Consider the following 16,858-nt stretch of genomic DNA (forward strand, 5'->3'; position numbering starts at 1 on the left):
GGAAATAAATAACGAATTCCAAACTCCATTCTTTTTCTTCTTTAGATGAAACAGCTGGAGCCAAGACACTATGGCCTACAACTCAGAAGACTGGTTGATGAAAATACTGAGTATTGTGCTCCTGAACCATATGAATACATAGTAGACCAGGAAAGTGTGACTCCTTTTAGATAAAGTTTTGTGATCTCTGTAGCTGCAGTTGAGTTATCACCTACAAATATGTGACATTTAGATCTAAAAATAAGGTTTTAAAGCTGTTCTAAGACTGCATTCTGTCATTCTGGTTCACAGTTTTGAGTGGTTAGGTGCTGCAAGCACTTTCTTCAAGAAATGTTTGAAGATTTGAATGAGGCTTTTAGTACAAAAGTAAAGTGTCAGCTTATACTCCAGGATGGGTTTTTGGTCTTTAGCTTCAGTCCCACTCACAGCAGTGATGCTTACACAGTAACACAGTTCTCTATGTAAAGACAGCAAGTGTTGATGCAAAGAATTTTGTGCTTGTTTCTCATGCTGTATCTGGGGTTTAATAGTTTTCATCATTTGATGACTTCTGCTATTTTTCTAACAGGTGTATGATGAAATAGAAATTTGTCCGTTAAATGTTTATCATGTTCATCTTACAAAGACTGAAAACATAAGTGATTATGGTAAGCTCTCAGGAACTCTTCTTTTTATTTTTCTCATTGCTTACTTTCTCTCTTTGGGACTTCTTTGTTTCTGAGAGCAGGTAGAGCCATCCTTAATAGGTCAAAGTGTGAGTCTGCAAAGAACTCGAGGCATTATAGCAAAGGCCCAAACAGATTGTTTTACACTGGCAAGTGCATTTCTTAGGTTTTGGAAGGGTCCACTTTCTAATTTTCCTACAGTGGCCAAATATTGAAGCATGGGCTTGTCAGAAAAATTATTGTCCTTCTGTGCCAGGAATAATATAAATGCTCTCAGTCAGGCAATGGTCAAGGTCAAGGTCTGCCTTTTTTTTTTTTTTTTTTTTTTTTGTAGTGGGATCCTCTGTTGGCACAGTGTCAAAAATATACTTTGGAACTAATTCTGACAGGCTTTTTGTCTGTGGGAGGTAGTTATGCCTAGGAATAATTACATACCTTGCAAGGATACCTTCGTAAGGCAGCTTTGTGCTGTGCTTTAGCTGCGAGTCTGTTCTAAATTATTATTTTCTGGCCTTTCCCACTCATTAGTCCAGTATAGTTTGGGCATCCAGTTTTTGGAATTGTTTAATACACATCTATGCCTGGTGGACACTCTGCAGAACTTTTACTGTAATGGTGGGTTGTGCTGTGTTATGAAAATGTCATGGAGCTGAAGTAGAAAATATTTTTTTTTAAATGTAATATTTTTTTTTTACAGCAGAGCATGGCATTTTCTGGGTGTTGAAAAGTCTTACTAATTTTAACAATCACCATGTGATAATTTCTATATGCTCTATGGGTGTGTTCTCATGAGAAGTACCTTCCTTCTCATGTAAAGTCTACTAAATACAGGAAATAAAAGGGAAATATTCCCAAGAAAGTTTATTTGATTTAAACTTGTTTTACTTCAGGCTTTGCTGTCACAGCCCAAGTTGCTGGAAATGAGCATCTCACCCATATCTTCGTAAGTGATGTTCTCCCTGATGGACTGGCATACAAGGAAGGTATTGTATCCTGTTTGTGTTTAAAACTATTGTTCATTATATTTTTCGAGTCCAGAAGCTTGAAAGAGCTTTAGTAATGCTGTCTGAAATGTTTCTTGGCTTTTACTGTTCAGAGTTTTCTTTCCTGAAGACCATGGAAAGTACGCAATAGTAAGAAAAACAGTGTACACAGAGTAACTGATTTATCCTTTCAGTGTAGTGGGGACAGTTCTTGTTCACCCTTGGAGGCAAAGTCTGTGTTCAGCCATCCAACCGAGTGCTTTTACACAGAGGAATGAACTGGAGAAAGTTCATCTCACACTAGGGAACTTGATGGGCTTGATCAGTTTCTGTGACCCATTGCTTTCAGTTTTGCTGGCAAAAAGCCTTCCTCCCCAGAATAGTTTTCTGCATACATTTCTGTGAGCACCTTCCCACTGTGCTGCTCAGAAACTGTGCCTCTCCTCATCGGCACGTGTGAGGATCACGTGGGTTCTGCTCCCTGAAAAATAGCCCCAGAGAAATGGAGACAGATATTCATTTGCTACTTGATGGTAATATCTACTTGGTTTTGCTGACTTAGAAAGACAGCATTTGCCACTGTTTAGATTTATATAAAAGCTGATAATAATTCCATCCTTAGTGGTTGCAGCTTTGCATGAGTAATTTGATCTGTGTGACTAGTGCCTTGTTCTTCACAGATGATGAAATATGTGTTATAGTGCTGTATAGTGATGGTATCTGGTTGTGAGAGGTGCCTCTGTTCTAATCTTCTTGAAAGCTGTGCTGCTCTCCCACCCACCTAATTCTGTAGCATCTTTAAACAAAACCAACTTGATTGCTGTACTGTGGGTAGCACCTATCAAAGTAAGCAAGCATGAGGTCAATCTGTACAATTACAGCACAAATAAAGCTCCCATTGGTTCTAATGGACTTGTGGTAGGATTAGGCTATTTGAATTCAAACCAATAAAATAAAAGGCGAGTCAGCATAAGGTTTGGGTTGTGACCCTTTTTATATTATGTTACCTTTTTTTTTTTTTTCTTTGCTTTCACATGCTGCCAGGGCTCCGAGTAGGCAATGAAATCCTGAGCATAAATGGAGAGGCTGTGTCTGATCTTGATCTCAGGCAGATGGAGTTACTGTTTTCAGAGAGAAGTGTAATGCTTACAGTGAGAATGAGCCATTGCGGGACCCAGCAACCCTTATGTGTATCCTGGTCAGATGGTGACATTTCCAGGGACCCAAAGAGTTTGTTGCCCCCTCCAAACCAGTCACAGCTCCTGGAAGAGTTTCTAGATAACTTCAAAAAGAACACAGCAAATGGTAAGAAATTGACAATAATTCTATTACTTTCACCTCACTTCGAATATCACTGTTTTTTAAAACTCAGTAAAATTATGTGTTTGCCTTAAAAACACAAGTACAAACTGTTTAAGTTCCATTTGTGCTCAATATCTGTCTGTTATTATTTTTTAGGGAACAGAAATGTAACAGAATATGATTATATCTGTAGGGAAATGATAATATTTTAATCTATTTGTCTGTACCATCCAGTATTATCAAGTGTTCTCTGAACTGTTCTGTGTAATCTTGAGTATCTCCAACACATCTACTTCCCAGGCACCAGTGGCTGAAATGTTGTGATGGCTTTCAGAAGCAGAGTATTGTTCTGTGTTGGCCATACTTTCTGTGTACCACATGTATGTACCATATACATTAAGGGTATCTTCAATGTCATCATCACCTCAGAAAGGAGTCACTGAGCTCTGCTCCCATCCAGGGATATTGTGCTGCGGTTGGGTACAGCGGCTGCTGTGTAGAATAAAGCCTATGAAAGGAGCTTTTGTGGGGATTGTTCTGTTTCTCCCTGCTCATATTCCTTACTCAATGTAATCCCACTGATGGAGGATGTATCTTGACAGTGTCAGGTGAGATCCTGGTGGGTTGCCATGTGAGGAGCACCAGGCAGGGAAGGTGCCTTCATGGTAAGGAACTCTCCTGGACGTCATCACAGGCCCCCAGCCCCAAGGAGGTGCCAATGGCCACTGCTGGGTTGCCTTTTCAGCTGGAAGTAGCACAAAGAGGGGCTCTGCCACTGTGGGTGGAGGTGAGCCATGGACTCCCTTCCCTTCCTTTATCTGATGTTACTTCATTGGAGAACCACGTTTTGTGATACCAGAACACTTGTGAATATCTGTCTGAAATAGAAAGTATGTGGGGCTTTGCTCCCCTTTCCTCCCACGCCTTGACTATTTTTCAAACAAGTTGGAAGGAAATTTAACAAGATTTTCAGTGTAAAAGGTGCAGTTTCATTGCTCTGCCTCTGGAGGATGCTAGTAAAATTCTGCAGGAAAGCTAGCCAAGATGCAGTGCTGTGTGAAGGGAGCAGCAAGAGATGCAAAAAGAGATCACAGATTTTTGCATATAATTACGATGGCAAGTGTTTTCTGATTGGAATTTTTTTCGTAATTAAAAATGGGAGAGGAGAAAGAATCACATAGGAGAAGTTGTTAGAATGGATTTAATTATAAAGCAATTTTATTAGGTCATCTTTTGAAATTAAAAGAAATCTGAATACAAGATTTGTGATTCAGTAAGTAGCATCTCTCTCAGGGGCCTTATTTCAATTTAAAATGCCATTAAATTGACTAGTGGCACATAAAAGTTAGTGTCATAAACCAAAAATTATGATAGAGCTAATTAATTACATAATTATATCAGGGCTATCATCAAGCATGTTGTCTTGATATCATAGGCCAGCATTACCTCGAGTATTCAGTGTAATAAATGTATGTGTCCACTCACTAGATTCCTCATTCCTCAGGGATAAATTTGCAACCTGTGCAAATATTCCATTATAATAGGAAATTACTGTAGTATGTATTATACTTTAAGCACTAGTGGATAAAGGGACATAGTATATTTGCTTTTCTGCTTAAAAGCAGTTAAGGAAGATTTATTTTATTCTGAAAGGGAACAAATAGTTGTAAATTAAGCTTCGTGAGAAGAACTTTTATGTTAATTGAATTCAGTGCTTTGTGTCTGATCACCTGATCAGTTCAAATGGAAACAGAAGAAAATGGCATTACTTTGAATTAATAGATAATCATAAAGTAACTGTTTATTAACTGTTTTTTAACTGTTCTGTGTCCTGTTACTCAGGAATTGAATAAGATTTTAGATTAATAGAGGGAGTATTTAATGATCCAAACAGGGATTTGGAGGCCAAGGACTCTCAAATTCATATCCAGTCTTCAGGAAATTCATAGAATCATTAAGGTTGAAAAGAACTTAAAAGTCATCGAGTCCAGCATTTGACCAGATGCTGCCATGTCAACCAAACCATAGCAGTCAGTGCCACCTCCAGTTGTTCCTTGAACACTTCTGGGGATGGTGACTCTACTACATCTCTGTGCAGCCTGTTCCAATGCCTAACCACCCTTTCAGTGGAGAAATACTTCCTGATATCCAACGTGAACATTCTCTGCTGCAGCTTAAGGCCATTTCCTCTTGTCCTGTTACTTGTTCTCTGGGAGACGAGGCCAACTCCCACCTGGCTACAGCCTCCTTTCAGGTGGCTGTAGAGAACAACAAAGTCTCCTCTGGGCCTTCCTTTCTCCAGGCTAAACACCCCAGCTGCTCCTCATATGACCCTCTGCACACCCTTCACCAGCTCTGTTTCCCTTCTCTGGACACTCCAGCCCCTCAGTGTCCTTCCTGTAGTGAGGGGCCAGAACTGATCACAACACTCAAGGTGTGGCCTCACCAGTGCTGAGTACAGGGGACAATCCCTGCCCTGCTCCTGCTGGCCACACTATTGCTGATCCAGGCCAGGATGCCATTGGCCTTCTTGGCCACCTGGACACAGCTGGCTCATGTTCAGCTGCTGTTGACCAGCACCCCCAGGCTCTTTTCTGCCAGGCCACTTCCCAGCTGCTCTTCCCCAAGCCTGAAGCGCTGCCTGGGGTTGTTGCAGAACCTGGCACTTGGCCTTGTTGACCCTCATACCACTGGTCTCAGCTCACTGATTCAGAGATCCCTCTGGAGACCTTCCTGCCCCCCAGCAGACCAACACTCCAACCAAATTTGGTGTCACCTGCAAACTGACTGTGGGACATTTGATTGCCTTGTCCAGATCATTGATAAATACATTAAACAGGACAGGCCCCAGCACTGAGCCCAGAGGAACGTCACCCGTGACGTGCCTACAGCTGGATGAACTCCATTCACCACTGGGCTCTCTGGGCCAGCCATCCAACCAGTTTTTAACCCACTGAAGGGTGCACTTGTCCAAGCCATGGGCTGGCAGCTCCTCCAGGAGAGTCTGTGGGAGACAATATCAAAGGCTTTACTGAAAGCTAGGTTGGCTTTGTCCACAGCCTTTCCATCATCCATCACGGTTGGGTCACCTTGTTATAAAAGGAGACCAGGTTGTTCAAGCAGGACATGGGTTTCCTAAACCTGTGCCAGCTGGGCCTGATCCCCTGGTTGTCCTGTTTTATACTGTTCTGTCTGCTTGGGTAGAGTTGAGTGAGTCACTCTTAAGACCACAGTTTTCAAAAATAATTTCTAACATTTGCTTGTCCATATTGAGTCTGTTCTTCTGAAGTAGCACCTCTGAAAGTCAGTTTGTGCTGGAAGAGGGGACCTTTTTAAAAAATCAAGCTCAGTTTGGCTGAAGGTACATATCAGGAGTTAAAAAACCTCAGTGCTTCGGCTGTTGCCTGTGTGATTTTAGAAATTAACCCTGTCTTTCTAGAGGCTATGAGGATTAATGAGCTAAAATTAATAAAGTGCTTAGAAAATGGAAATTTTCAGCATTGAGTCACACAGCAATGCCCTACCTAGTGGTTGGTGATGACCACCATGCAAAAGCAAAACAGAACTTAAAATCACTGGGTTCATATAACTTGGACAGTAATAGTTTGCCCACATTTGTTTACAGTTTAGTAACTGTTGTAACTCTGATGGATGCCTTTTCCTACATATTCTGCTGTGTTGAGGATACCCAATTATACCTCACAGTAAACCTTGGCAGCTTTTACTGTTCAGATGGGAAGTGATTGACTTTCTCCAAAGCCACTAATTCTGCCACTCTTGAAAATTTTTCCCAGGGAATTTTTGGTGAGAGTGATTCATTTTCTCCAAGAGGTTGTCATACCCTTGTTAGCTGTATTTTGGACCTGCTGTGGTTGTATCATTTGATCTCCCACATGGCACCACTATGTTCCTGCTGCTTAGCTGCTTGGCAAGTAATAAGCTTATCTTGGAAAAGAAATTAGATGAAATACTTTTAAAAAATGCACTCATAAATGGGGAGCAACTAAATTTGCTCCAAGCCCCACTGCCAAGGAAATTAAAGAAATATTTATACAGAATTAAAAAATAAGGAAATTGGACTGAAGTTCTTACAGCTGTAAACCAAAAGAAAAAAAAAAAAAAAGACAAAAAGGGATCTCATTTTAAGATGGCATGGGTATTTGAGGAATAAACAACAGAGAAGGCACAAGAATTGAAAACTATATTTAGGGCAATTCTGTGTGGGTTTATGGTATATCTATAGATATATCTATGGTATGAGGCAGGAGGTGGGATCATTAGTAGGTGTGAAAATCCATTGCAGAATGTTAGTTACTGTCAGAGTTGGGCAATTTTTCTCTTTCCTCAGCAAGTGTGTTTTTGCCAAAAAAAAGCTGTTGTTTTTCGTTAGCTGACACTGTTGAAATCAACCCTAATTTGTAAATAGAACTCTGTGATAAAAAAAAGAGAAAAAAAAAGAAAAAAAAAAGGTGGGGGATGGCAGGTTGGAAATACTTTAACAAGTTTCCACGATGAAACACTTTCATCTTTGAGGGTTAGAAAGTTAAATAGGAAAGAAACCACTTGAAAAAAAAAAAAAAAAAGGAAAGAAGAAAATTTAAAATAAATATAATAAATGGACATATTGTTCCTATACTCCATGATGTACTCCTCACCTGTGGAGTAGGGTGCTTACCTTCTGTGCAGGGCCTGGGTTCCTGTCTGTCTTGTCTTTCTGGAAGCACAGTCCCAGGAGCAGTGAAGAAGTCTTGGGTGCTGCTGACATGGAGGAGGCTTGCTCCTCCTCCTCCTCTTCCTCTAGCCCCATAGCACTCCTCCCACCCCTGTGCTGGCAGCAGCACTTGCTGCAGCCCCTGCAGCTAGTCAGGGAGAAATCTTTCTCCCCAGCCCCTGCACATTCAGGGAGTTGAACTGATGGGTGCAGAGTTCTGACAAGGGCCAGAGCCAGGTAAGGATGAGGAGGAGCAGTGGGGAGCAGGTGCCAGGGGAGAGCTGGTTGCAAGGAGAGCTACTCTCAGAGGTAGAAAGTTCTCTTTCAGTTGAGATGCCCAAAGAACACTGCTCTAGCCACTTTGGAGAAAGGGTTTTGCCCTCTGCTTTCCTTCCTCTTGCCCTGATGTCTGGGCAGCAGTGTAGGCTGGGACACGCTGGTTTGTGTCACTCCCGCTGAAGCTGTTTTGTGCTGTGTAAGGTATGGCTGGAGTCAGGGAGGAAGAGAGTCAGGCTCCATGCTTTTTGACAAATGGCTGGGCTGTGCGCTGGAGAGGAGCAGTTACATTTTAGCTCCTGATCTGCTTAACATTGAGATATTTTTGCAAAGTGTCAGTGCTTCAGGAGGAGGATCAGTGGTTTGAATCCTCACCTGAAAAGTGGCTCTTCTGTTTACCAAGACGTATGCAGCATCTGATTTTAATCTTAGTAAGCACCCACAGAAGCAAAGCTCATCAGTTGGCCACAGGTTTACTTTTTATATGACTAAATTATTAAAAAAAATATTACCTTAATAATAACTAATTTGGATTCAATTCCACGGTACTTCCTGTTTCCAATGCACTTTTCTAGGTGTTCTAAATGCCTCTGTAAAGTGTTATTACAACTCACTGCTTCTCCAGAAAACTTTGCTCCACGCAGCTTTGTCAGATACCACTGAGTTGAGGGAGGAAAAGGAAGACGGAGGTTGGCTCTGCTGCCAGCTGTCTCTGCACGTTGCTGTGCACACCTTTCCATACAGCACCCCACACATCCTCTTCCAGCCCAAACCCACCCTGAGGATCAGAAAGACCTGTGTGTCCTTCTTAAGAGAAGAGATAGAGTTAGGAGGATGTTGACACTAAGGCGGCCTCTAGCTCCGACAGCCGGTGGCTGTGCCGGGACCACTGGCTCAGACCACCCTGCTTCTTACTGTTTGCCCACAGTTTTTTGTAAATGACTTTAATGTATTGCTGAAAGCATTTAGTAAACTAAAGTAAAACTAAAACTTAACTGAAAAGAATTTCTAAAATAAGTTTTACTTTTAGTTCTGCCCAAAGCAGGCCCTGTTTGTTTGCCTAGATGCTGTTTCAACATATAAATCCTCTTCGCTGTGCTATAGGGCATCTCCTTCCTTGTGCGTTGTGTGTGAGGTATCAAAGAAATCTGTTTTTTTTCTTTCACAGGAAATTCCTTTGAGCTCAGAATAGGTGAATATTGCTTCTTAGCTTCTCAAGTCCCAAGGATACCCACAGTCCTGTTAGATAATGGGCCCTGATCTCTGTGAGTTGTGCAGATCTGCATACATTGCTCCCTCTTACCTGGTGGATCTAATACCAGGTATCTGACGGTTTTGTGTGGCATACTAGGAGAGCCTCTCTGTAACACAGACATGTAGCTCTCTATGCAGCATGACTGCTTATCTGCCTGAAGACAGATGACTCTGCTGGGTTTTCTTTTTCTTACTTATTACTCAATTCAGTGGGAAACCACATAGAAGTGATAGAACGTGCTCATCAGAGCAAGCGCAAGGGGCGGGCTGTGTGTTGACAATAGTCTTGGACAGCTGTGGTGGGTTGGCTCCTGCTCCAAGCTGTTTGTGTGCTCTGAACACAAGTGTCTTCGTCCTACACTCCTGTGAATCATTGGGAAAAGACTGGGTCTGACCTGTGACAATACCTGGGGCTGTAGCAGTGTAGAGTCAATTCAGAGAAAGCATTTGTCTCTTTGGAAGCTGGATCCATTGGACCACTTGTGCCTACTGCATGTTTTGCAAGTGTTTCCCAAGAGTGGTGGTTTAATGAACTCTTGCTGGCACTTGACAAACTGTCCTGTTTGCTTTCTGCTAGATGTGTGTGCACCAAATTGAAAGGTTGCTTATGCTATAAAATGCTCTTCTATGTGCTTTCCTACTGAAAGAGCATTTTGTTCTGCTTTCCTAAATGCTGCTATGATTTAATCCCTGTGAAGTCAGTGGGCCAAATTGTTGGGTTTTTTTTTCCTGGTGTAAACTTCATTAAACCCTGTATAGCTGCACCTTCTGGCTCAGTGATATGTAGGCATAAATCATCATATTGCCCTTCCTACTAAATTCTGTAGAGTGACAATATGGATAGCAAGGAGGTTTATTAATTATGATAAAGTTAGAGGCATCCACATATAGACTAGTGTTGTGTAAATGATTTAAAACACATCAAACAGCAGATGTTCTGTTTCACAGAGGTAAGGTAGGTTGAGTAATGATAAGAACTGTCTAAGCTAGCCACAAACTCTTGCTAAACTATGAACTAATTTTTCCTCTCCTTTTTCCTTTCTGTTTTCATTACTTTTGTGCCTATAAATCTGAGATGGAGAAGAAAACGTACAGCTGAGGTGGTACATTTGGAACCTGGGCAGGGCTAGCTCCATTTCATTTCCAGATCTCCTCAGTGCAAGTGACCTGTGCGGGAAGCCAAAGCCTCCCAAGTGAGCAATCCTAGTGAACAATCCTGCAGGAGCAGCAAAAACAAGAAGAGGGACCCCCTGACATCACCTCTGCATGTCCAGCAGCTCTAGCCTGGGAGACCTAATGGTAGCAGTGGGTCGCAGCCTGTGCTGACTGGGAGAGGATGGTGGTGTAGAGGACCCAGCTTGGGCTCTGCTGAGTCTTCCTCCTCCATGCTGCAGCCACAAACCTCCAGCTGTTGAACTGGAATAGGAGGGTGATGCATTAGCTGTGGCTAACACTGGCCTCCAGTGAGACTGTGTGGAAGAAGGCATTTGTTATGAACCTAGGAAACAAATGCATGTAGGAAACAGTCTGAGAAGCTGGTGTGAAGTGTTAAACTTCAAGCTGAAAAGGCTGAACAGCTGCCTGACTGGGGCAGAGAAAGTTTAGAATGCTAAATAACCGAACAGAAACACACCACTGAGATGCAGGGGCTAATCAGGCATTGCTACAGAAGGGCAGGCAGCTATTTCCTGTTATGTTGCTAATTTGTATCTCCTATAGATTCCTGAATCAGCTAATGAGTCAAAAGACTTTGCCTCACCATGAACCGTTAATGGACAAAGGAATCTAAAGGACTCTGCTCCAGCATCAAAATAGATGTTTCTGTAGATATTTAGGAAAAAAAAAAAGAAATATAAGAGAGCATAGAGCAGCCTATAGAAAGTCAAACTTGCACAAGTAGGTGGTTGATTGGAGCGAAGCCACTGTTCAGCATGTTGCCCAAAATGTCTTAAGAAAGCTGTATGATACAAGAATATTTGCGTGAACATACTGCCTTTTTCTATACTTGAAAATGTGGAATGTTAAAAGAAGAAGTGTCACTTCCCTCACTGAAAGGGGAGAACAAAGGAAAAAGACTTGTCCTGCTTGATCATTTCAGATCCTAGCCAGAAGTAGGAATTTCTCTTTGTCTAGGCAGTATCACATATGTAAATAGAAGCAGCCCAGTTGCACTGCACATTGGGAAGCATGTAGAGCACCTTCTGATGTTTCATAGTTTGCTCCCTGAAGCCAAAACATATGGATGAGAGGGGCCATGAAGGGAATATTCTTGGCTGGTCTGTAATTGCACGTCTTGTTTGGTAACAATTAGTCTAGTTAGTGACAGGCCTCTAGTAATTCTGTGTTTAAGAATCCTGTCTAGGAAGTCTGATGTTATGACAGCTGTATGCTAATTTTCTTTTCAGTTTTTTACATATGGAAAGGATTCCTGAATGAGTTTCCAGCTACACCAAGGAGTCAGTGGTTGCAGCCTTGAAGCTAACCTAAGAGTATACCTTCTAGCCAGTCCCAAAATAGGTCACAAAACATCCAGACCACCAAAAAGTGATAGAAGCCAAAATATCTTACAGAGATTTAATAATTTCTGAATTACTAAATTCAGTTAATTTTATTTGTTTTTCTAACATATTCAGTTTTCTAGAGACTGAAGTTACTTTACTAGTAGATTAAAGTCATGATAATTTAGCAATGATAGTTTGAGCTAGCTGTTAAACTTCCAGAAGAACTTGAAAATTGCCTAGGCAAAAAGAGGAAGGTGGTTTTGAACTGATAATAAATTCAGTGTTTCGCTGTCTTTTTAACTGTTGGTTAAAACACCATGAAAGCTCTAAACCACTGTACAGTTAGTAACCACAATTACTGCCTGCAAATAAATTTGGATTTACTCCAGCATCAGAGTGAATGCTGTGAGTACCAACTGTGGGGGAAAAATGGACTGGCACTGTATAATAGTTAAAAACTTACAAAGATTCAATGAATTGAGCTGACATGAACACTCACTGAATTGGAGATTAATAAGAATCTGAACTTGGGGTCCATGGTACCTCAGTCTCTTGCCCAAATCCATAGAGAACCTCAGTGAAGATAAAAAGTGAACCAAATTGCTTTGACTTCAGCTTGAAGTGGTAGAGAATATGGTGTGTTTCAATGGACATTTCTCATCTGTGGCTGCAATCTACCTACCTTCTCTTAAAAATCTGTTTTCTTAATGCAGAAGTTACCTAGAGACAGTTTTCAGCCTAGAAATCAAATGTGACCATAAAAACTTCTCATGAATAAGCTCAGTGTGTAGCAGCTGTTTTTCATATGTTGAAGCTTGTACTAGTAGGATGTAAGAAGGCAAAAAACAGATTTGTTTATTTATTCGCTACTATGACATGCAGAGGAAATAGATGAATAATGAGGTAAAGTAGGACCTTACAGTCCACTTTTCCTAGGTGGAAATTAGATCTCCACTTTTTACTTGAGCTAGACCATTTTTGTGTCATGGTCTTTGAATTTTTCCTCTGCTGATTTACCACCAAATTTCTAATAATCTTTCTCTGGCCAAAGATTGTTTAGGAAAAATACCTGCTTTTATCTGAAGGCCTTGAATAATTCTGTCTCCAAACACCTTGTGATGAAGGCCCAGACATGGGCCTTCATGATGGAAACCCTGGAGCAGAAATTCCAGTGTCCTCTTGTAACAAAACTTCACCAAACTTACCCAGGTGTATCCCCACAACTTTGTCTTCTAGACCCTCCTCTCTTTTATCAGCAATTTTTGTAGTTCAAATGGCCATTGTAGGACAGTTAATGAATCTTCCATGGAATTTTCTTTTGCTTTTGTTCTTCCTGACCATAGTTATCATGTTCTTTGCAACCTAGAGAAAACTCTAGAGGGCTGTAGAGATTGTGTGGGCTATGTCATATATACCAACTGGTAGGTGCCCCTTCCATGCTGATCCCAGGGGACAGCATGAGCCAAAGAACTGAAAAGACTTATCCTCCCATAAGCAAGACATACAAGTTATTCATAGGTGAACTAGTGAACCCAGAACCCTTCATCTCTCTGGTGAAACTTGGATGCCTTCTTGAACAGAGATTGTGAGAATGTCTCTTGAAAGCCATTCAATAAATTCCTTTGGATCAACTGTTACTTTTTGAAAGATATTTCTTGAAGTTTCTGAGTAAGGCAAAGGATACAGAAGGAAATGCTCACAGATCTATTTTATCAACGTGATTACAGAAGAGTAAATATACTGTTGAAAACTTGAAATGTATTTGGTTGTATGAAACCAAAAGAAATAAGCACACACATGCTACCTGCCAGGCAGAACAGTTTTACTGAAGTTATGAGTGCTGGTCTCTGAGGGAGCATTTTTAGAGCTCATTGTGCTGATATTACTCTTCTCCAGGCAATGCTGGAATGCTTCACCTACCACTCCCTGTTTTTCAGTAAGTCTGAAGTCATGAAGACCACCAAAGCTTTGTTCCTTTCTGAGAGTTGGCTCAGACTTTGGTATTATTTGCACCAGGGATTTTGAAAATATTTGTTATCTTCTCTTGGAAGTTTACTTTTCTCTTGATAGTAGCATTGGCTAGAAGAATATGAGAACTGTAAGCTTATCATAATTAACTGATCAGTCTGGAGAATCTGCACAACAGTGGAAAATGCAGCTTTCCACACACCTGGCTTAACTTTATTACCCAAGTGTAATATCTCATTTCCAGATAAACCATACAGCAAATTATGGAAACTGTAATAGGGAGTGGGAGAATATCCTACATGCTGAAGATCAGCTGCATTGTGTTTTTATTGGCAGTTTTTAGAACATTTGGGAATTAGTGAAAATATTGAGTACATTATTTCCTAGTGGACAGTCTGGACCTCCTGCAATCCTTTATAGCTGTGGATCCTATTTTTTTTCAAGGTAAAATTCATGTTACTATTCTCAGAAGTAAGTTGTTGTCCACTTTATTGCTGTTTTGCATCATCTGTCTGAAATCACTGGACAACACCAGTGCTTAAAAAATGCAGTCAGTTGCTCTGATCTGAGTCAGGATATCAGTCTTTTACAGACTAGGCCAAGCCCATGATAACTGCTTGAGTGCCAGTATATCTACAGCATCTAACATTGCAGATTAAAAACTGCAGCAGAGAGAACAGGAAGTGAGAGTCCTCTTTCCCTTTCAAGTGCCAGAGAGCTACAAACAAGAAAATGATCATTTTGTTGCAGTGGAGTTGTTAATGAACATCGGAGCTGGAGTCAGCAAGAAACTGGGGTAGGACATCTGTCGGGGCTCATAATCCATGTGCACTTGTGATATAAATGTTCCCTTAGTCAAACATTCTTTGCCAGAATCTTTAAGCACCAGTATTAATGAAACTTCTTGTGCTCTACTGGAGAGACAGAGGCTCCTGGCTATTTTAACCTGTGTAGCTGTATTATGTATGTATGTATGTATGTATGTATCTGTGAAACATTTGTGCTATTATTGGTAATAGACAAACCAAGGATGGGAAGGAATTTCCAGACTCAGCATGTCCAATCCCCTGCTTGTTATGGCTTTGGACAACCCTTATTGATACATTTATCCTATTCTATTTTCAAATAGATTGTTTGCATTTTTTGTGCCTAGGTAAGTCTAAGAAATTTATTCGTGTGATGGTTGAAAGCCAGTCTTTAATTTCCTGCATAGACATATTCCTGGCCAGTGTAATGACTGATCAGTATCTGCTGACCTTGGCCATTGCTCAAGTAGCTCTAGCTCACAACTGCATGTTGTCAACCCCTTCTCCACATTTCCATGATTTTCTGTCATGCTTCCAACTCAAGAGTCCCAGTTTATAGAAGCAATGGTTCTCACAGGTCCCTGGAACTCTCTCCCATGCGATTACATTCTAGGACTGTGCCTTCATCTTCAAGGTTGTTCATATCTCCTTTATACATCTCCAGTCATGCTCCTAATTAATGCTCTGTATTACCTTTGAATGATTTGAGTATTTAATTGGACTACTTACCATTGTAATGTCTTTGCTGAGACAAATAATGAAATAATCAAATAAAATTCGTCCCCAAACCCACCTTGGACAAAATCTACAATCTAGCCTTTCCCAGGCCTAGGAGTTAATTCAGACAAATCTATTTTCAACTTACCTGCTAACTAGTTCTGTCTTGTTTTAATTCCTATCCTTTTCATTTTGGCTAACAATTTCCCTTGGAACATTATGAAAGCTTCTTGTTTCTTTTTTTCTTTTTTAAACTAAGTTTCCAGGTGGTTATTTTTATCCTATATTTTTGTCTTTAAAAAAATATTTTATTAAAGGTGAATATCAGATTATTTTGACACAACCTGCTTACCCATAATGTATATATGTTATATTCTGTTTATCTTCACATTTCTGATTTTTCTTTCCTTGAATCTATTGTGAAAGCCAATGGTTACTACATAGGTTATAGATCTGTATTTTCCAAAATGAGATTACCCCAGAATTCTCATTCTTTCTTTAAACATAGCTATTGCGTGTTATTCACCAGCTGTATAGTCTCGTCCTGTTGTTCCCATCATCATTTGAATAATTTACTAAAATCCTTGCTCCTGAGTTTCAATTTCATATGCCAGGTTTTATATATTGAGAGCTAAAGTTCAGTCCTCTGCTCAGCTGCTTGAGTGCAACATGGCTTGCACCCACCTCAGACATGTTTTTTTTCTGATAATTAATTGCTGTCCTGCCTTATTCATCCTTGTTGATTACAGATGTATTTCAGCCTGGTTCAGCCAAGCCCTATGAGACTGCCTTTAGAGTCAGAATCTGTTTGTTGTAGTGAGTGCTTGGTGATGTGGTAAGTGGATCAGGTGTAGTCAGAGATACCAGGAAAGACTCACAGCTGCTAGCTGTAAATCAAGCATCTTACCTTAGCTGAGACATGCCTGGGTGCAGTTCCCTCACCTGATTCTGACAAAACATCTGACTTCATCTCTCTGGCCCTCTCTCTCCTACAGCTGAGGATAGTTATCAAGTAGTGCACAGAGCTGCTGCTCCTCACAGATCTGAAAATGATGCCCTGCAGTGGTCTTAGTTTGTCTTGGAGTGACTGAGTACATTTAATTTTTCTGTGTTGTCTTCTCATGTAGATGTAGAAGGAATTTTTATTCAATTTACCATTGTCTTTGGAGTGGCAGGTGGAAATACTCCTTCTTGCCATAGTTTGAAAAAGGAGGTGGTTACACCACCTACACAGTGCTTGACATTTGATAACACTTGACATGCTTGTGATGGTTATTTGGCATTTTTTAAATCAGTGAGAGCAGTCTGAAATGGAACAAGTTCTGATGCACTATGAAAAGAGAGCTATGAATAAAGAAATAGGATCCTCAGTTCCCACTGTCTCCTCATGATGATTTTGCCTTTGCAGTGAGCAGCTAAACTGGTAGGAGCATCTCCAACTTGAAAGTAATTAAGGCTTCTTCATTAATTAACCAGAAGAGAGATAAGTGACATTTGCATTTGCTGATGGCTTCTTAATGGTAAATGAATTGCCGGATGGTCGATGTTGATGTTTTCCAGTTGATTTCCTTTGGATTCTTGGCTGGGATTGCAGCAGAGATTATTATTATTGTCTCACACATCTGCTAGACGATGAGTTTCCATTGTACCTCACTGCTCACAAACACATGAATAA

General features: G+C 40.7%; 1 protein-coding gene across 2 annotated transcripts in view; it reads left to right on the forward strand.

The window, feature by feature from the left end:
• TIAM2 (TIAM Rac1 associated GEF 2) overlaps positions 1-16,858 on the forward strand; it is a 97,450-nt gene that overhangs the window by 44,176 nt on the left and 36,416 nt on the right. Inside the window, exons 11-14 of one of the 2 annotated variants that reach the window (XM_058835566.1) lie at positions 46-156; positions 569-647; positions 1,556-1,648; positions 2,693-2,953. In XM_058835566.1, the coding sequence (XP_058691549.1) occupies positions 46-156; positions 569-647; positions 1,556-1,648; positions 2,693-2,953 (544 nt within the window). Of the gene's footprint in view, positions 1-45; positions 157-568; positions 648-1,555; positions 1,649-2,692; positions 2,954-14,337; positions 14,457-16,858 lie in introns of those variants that run through there. The other variant, XM_058835565.1, reaches the window with a different exon arrangement.

Source organism: Poecile atricapillus, chromosome 3, assembly GCF_030490865.1.
Source record: "Poecile atricapillus isolate bPoeAtr1 chromosome 3, bPoeAtr1.hap1, whole genome shotgun sequence".
Taxonomy (NCBI): domain Eukaryota; kingdom Metazoa; phylum Chordata; class Aves; order Passeriformes; family Paridae; genus Poecile; species Poecile atricapillus.